Source organism: Gavialis gangeticus, unplaced genomic scaffold, assembly GCF_001723915.1.
Source record: "Gavialis gangeticus isolate Ggan-Ray unplaced genomic scaffold, GavGan_comp1, whole genome shotgun sequence".
In the NCBI taxonomy this organism is placed as follows: Eukaryota; Metazoa; Chordata; order Crocodylia; family Gavialidae; genus Gavialis; species Gavialis gangeticus.
In genome coordinates this window covers 15,114,756-15,119,826 of record NW_017728997.1, presented here as the reverse complement: position 1 = coordinate 15,119,826, position 5,071 = coordinate 15,114,756, and the positions used below count along the sequence as shown (strand labels likewise).

At 46.9% G+C, this 5,071-nt stretch overlaps 1 protein-coding gene across 1 annotated transcript in view; it reads right to left on the bottom strand.

The window, feature by feature from the left end:
• The window catches only part of ADAMTS9 (ADAM metallopeptidase with thrombospondin type 1 motif 9), a 133,454-nt gene that overhangs the window by 82,389 nt on the left and 45,994 nt on the right, over positions 1–5,071 (bottom strand). The window contains exons 12-13 of the mRNA XM_019504582.1: positions 723–904; positions 507–643 (exon numbers count right to left, since the gene is read on the bottom strand). Coding sequence (XP_019360127.1) covers positions 507–643; positions 723–904 — 319 coding nt within the window. The remainder of the gene's footprint in view (positions 1–506; positions 644–722; positions 905–5,071) is intronic.

The following is a 5,071-nucleotide window of genomic DNA, read 5'->3' as shown; positions in this document are numbered from 1 at the left end:
AAAATGGGGTGTTTCTTGAAGGGGGAGAGGGTGAGTGGGGGGGGGGGGGGAAAGTATGAATGGAAAAAAAGGGGCGGAAAAAAAGTGTAAATGGAAAGATGAATTCCTCCAGGGGCTGACCTTCCAGCAAGCCCAATGCTAGATTTTGCAAGCACCTCTCCCCCTTGAAATTGGGGGTAGATTGGGGCTCGGCCCCCCCATAAAACACAATACCAAAAGCCACATTTTCCAAAGGATCCTGCACCCCATGTGTTGAACGGTATTTCAAAGACCTGCCGCCCTTAGGTGCCTTGCTCAGGCCTCTCTAAAATCTGGCCCACGTTGTATATGCCAAGCCATTTTGAGAACTCCAGCCCCACCGCCGAGGCGATCCAAAGAAGCCCCGCTAATAGGTGCCCATACAAATAATGGTGAAAAACAAAGCAAGAAACAGGCCAAATAAATGATCTCTGCCACGCGAACAAGAAAAACACCCTTGTTAAAACAGGAGGAGGAAGACTACTTACCCGGCACAGGCCTTGCACGCAGATGTCATTTGTGTCTGGGCTGCAGGGGGTGCCATCAATGACTCGGTCCCTGAGCTGATAGTAGGCAGTATTTCCTGCTACTCTGCAGAACAACTTGCACCGATCTTTCATGAGAACTGCAAAGGCAGAAGGTGGTGTTATTCTCCATTTTGTCCCTTCCGTGTGGCGTGCCCGACCCTTTCCCGGTGCACTTACTTCCGCTGTACTTGGGAACCCAACGCACGTTAGGAGGTAGACCATTAATGTTGAAATGCTTCCCATCGAAGTCAGCACACTGCTCATCACGGAAGTCCCTCTTCAGCTTCGAGCATGGGTCAGTGTTGCAGGATTTGAATTTCATTCGACGCCCCACGCAGTATTTTCCACCATTTTTTGGTCTGTAAAAAAAACCCCCCAAATAACATACACACCTACAAGTTTTAAAATGTGGAGCTTGTCAATCACAACCAGCCTGCAGCCCCTGGGCCTCTCATTCGAGCATCACCTCTCTCCCCCAGTGCAAAAGATAAGCTTTTCTATCAAAAATTTGTCCTTGACCTCACTGCTGTCGTAACGGCACAGGGCGCACGTGTAGCTAACAACTAAACCATCCCAACAACAGCTCGGCAATGAGCGCCGTTGCAAGTCGCAGCCAGCCGTTGTCCCTTCTGCCTCCCCGCAGTCCGGAGACCTGTCTTCTGACATGGAGACGACGGGGTGCTCTGCAATTTTGCTCCACTGCCTTTCACAACAGCTGCTTCAGGAGCTTTACCCTGACAACATGGATTGCACCCTGTGCTGGCGTAGCTCAGGTCCGATTCAAAGCCCATGGATCTAACTGGGAGACTTTCCAATGGAGGATCTAGCTCGATCCTACAGGTGACACATCCCACAACTATATTCTATTAAATTGCTCAAAGCTGGGGGTTTTTGTTTTGGTTTCTTTTAACACTTCTTCCAGAACTGAAAATAAAGAGTCTCTGTTTCTTCCCACCTTTATTAGAGATCTCCAGGTGACCGCCCCACAGAGCAAGCCATGAGCGGACGGGGAATGGCCAACTTGCAGAAGGCACCTCTTACCAGGTAGGAATCTGTCACCTAAAGGTGGGCTAGCAATAAGGGTGACACTGCTACCAGCTTCTACCTGAAGAGCTCAAATGCCTTCATAACTGCTTTGGAAGACAGAGATTTTTTGGGGTCTACAAGAAGTGAAATAAAGCACAAAAAAAACCAAAACAAAACAGTGATTGCTCCAAAGTCACAGGAAAAGCCTGTGCATTAGCAGGCGATGGACCCCGATTCCCATATCCACTGCTTTAAGCACAGAAGTCCCGCTCATACAGACACAGCTGTTGCTAGCTAGTGGCTTACCCGAGACCCAGAGAAAAGCCCCCGGCCCCTCACTCCTAAGCCACAGGTCTCGAGTACTAGAGGCAAGCTTTAGCGGTGACAAGAGCTTGAGTGCTCAGGATGCGGTGCTAGAGGTACAAAGAGGAGGCACTTTCACTATAAGACTCACTGGAAGGTCAGTCCAAAGGACGACTGCCCTGGAAATGTTGATAATGCTTCAACTGGTCACTTCTAAGGCTTCAGAGCATGAAAAAGGATGCACAATGCCTCGCAAAACATGCAATAGTCCAGTGTAAAAGCTACTTGGCTACTTGTCACCTACTTGTAAAGTCTCCAGCAATCGGCTTCAGGTTTTTCCCACGCTTCCCCTCATACCCGAGGGGGTCTCTAGATATATCTGCAAAACCTTCTCATCAACCTTGCAAAGCCCCTCTTTCAAACTCCCTTCTGCTACACGGCCAGCAAAAAAACTCTCAACCATGCATATGCATCGGGTGTCCGGAGATGCATCTTTGCATAGTCTCTTGGTGCTCCCTCCGTTTCTTGTATCTGCTTCTTCTTCTGGTTTCAGGCCCAGATGGTAACCTGCCTTGGGCATATGCCGTAACGCCTGTGCTATGTTCATACACTACCCTGAATAACAGGACCTTGCTGAATAACCATGGTGCAACAGTTGAACGACAAAAATAATACGGCAGTGGACTAACACCAGAAGGCACTTGTTGAGCTTGGCCCAATGTGCACTAACCTCTGCCTGCATCTGCCATTTCCAGCTACAGGTCCCCAGGGTGGAAAATAAAGTTATTGGTGCACCCAGCTGTGAGCTCCCACATCCAAATGGGTGTTTACTCAATAGTTTGGTAGTGCAATCAAGTGCAGAGGCAGCAGCTCTCTCCTCCCCTGGCGTTCCTGCAGGAGTGTGATTACATTCTAAATTAAAGGCAGGAGAGGTCAATTTAGATGACTCATAAAAAACAGCATCCAAGGGGCAAAACTTATACCAAGCCATAACCAGCACAAAAAGGGATGCAGTAACATTAATCTCAATTGCAGGGCTTGTAAAACGGCTGCCGCACGAGTTGCACTAACCAGGTCTCTGTTTCATGTACTCCCCCCTCCTTTTTTTCCTCTTCATCAGCTGTAAAAGCACAAGACCATTCATGACCGCTAAACGTGCAGACCTCAAAGTCTCTACTTAGTAGAAGGCAGCATTTCATAAACCCAAACCTGATTTTTAAATGCCCAGGCAGGACCCTGAATGCCATTAAGAGCTGCAAGCATAACTTCCACGGGTGCTCCAAAATTCCCAATGCACCTGGATTGCTACAAGTAAAACCAATGACAAGATACACGTTTTAAATTAAAAGACTTCCTGGGATTTCCCTAACGAGCCGCAATATTAACCCGAAATGAAAGAAACTGTGCACATATGAGAAGATCTTTAATAAGTGGGCTGACAGTGAGCTATATAACTGGCCAAGTTATTATTTTAATTCTCTCTCACACCATAAAAAAAAGACATGATGTGCAGCCTACAACCAAGAGTGTATGTTTTCTTTTTAATAGCCTTTTTTAGTTCTTCTAGAGCTATCTTCCATAGATCTCAACGCGGTTTACAAAATGACAGGATAATTCCTATTATACAGATGGGGGAAACTGAGGCACAGACCAGCAAATGCTCTTGCTTAGCAGGCCACTAGTGAAGCCGTGGAGGAACTCAGAGCTCCCGTCTCCAATTCCAGTGCCTCCCAATGAACACTGCCTCCCTGCTAGCTTTTCCACGCTTGTGCACTCCCTTTTAGTGTGAACATTAGGCCTTAGCATGAGCAATAGGGCATAAATGATTTTGAGCAAAAACTGAAGGCTGGAGGGTCTGGGTTTTTTGCATGGGCTATGTCTCCAAAGCAGACACTCGGGTCTCGCTAAATCTCCCCCAGATTCCCAGCCCCAACATCAAACGTCTCTCCAGCAACAGACTGCCTTGCTCTAATTCTCACCAAGCCTTACTACAGCCCCACATGCCAGGCGTCATCCCTCATCAGCACAGACCACGTCCTTCGCTGCACCAAACACCCCCAATTATAACATCTGGGTGTTGTTCACCTGCCCCTCCACCAGCATCAGCTATGCCACTGGGACCAACCTTCTTGGCAGGCATGCTAAAATAGCCCTGCACCCTCCCAGTGCCACTCGGATCCCTTTCCTTTACCTGATCTGCTGCTCCACTTTCTGCTCCCTGCATTATCTTACCCGAGTATTACCTCTCCCCCCCTGTAGTGCAAAAAATGAGTTTTTTAACAAATGACAGCAAATTGCATAATTCCTATTATACAGATGGGGGAAACTGAGGCACAGACGAGCAAATGTCTGCTTGCCTGCCCCCTCCCCAGTGTACTTGTGATACATGGCCACCCCGATACATGCCATCGCTTGCTTATAGCGCCCCCTCTGCTACCTATTTAAGCAAATGAACAGATACACATCTGACTTTGAGAACAAAACCTGTCACAGAACCCTTTAACCTTCCCAGCATCCCATCGCTTTGTCCTTATACGAGCAAAGAAAAAAAACAAACAGCTTCAACACTGAAATGTGGAACAAGACATCATCCACGGGCTGGACTGTGTGAATGGTCTCAATGGGAACTACAGATTCTTATCCCATTATCTGGACTACTATTAACACCGTTGTCCCTCGAGGCGTTAACTGCCTTGTTCATCTCAAGCGAGCCCATCGACCTACTCCTGTAGAGGAGTCCCTTTCTCTCTGTATAAAACCCTTTCTTTCTGCCAGTCCTTTCATAGCATCTGAAGCGGTAGGTTGCTGTCTGCAAAGGCTCATGCCTCTTGGAGCAAGTTAGTCTCCAAGGTACCACCTAGACCTACTTTCCGCCTAACTTTAGGCTAGCCTCTTGACTCTCACTTTCCAATGCTCCAGATGAAGTGCTTACATAAGAACAGAGGCCAGAACAGAAGTTCAATTTTGAGCTCTAAGCATTTTCATCCTTATATGAACATTACTGATCTCTCTCAAACCTAAATCAGTCATTGTAGGTTTAAAAAATTAAACTGATTCAAGTGCTACTTTCATTTGGAAACCTTTCTATTCCAATTGCTGTAATTACACAGAGGCCTTAAATTATGAAGAATTCTTAAACAGACCATTTAAGAGAAATATTCTGATTATATGAAGCCTTTTTTTTTTTTTTTTTTAAT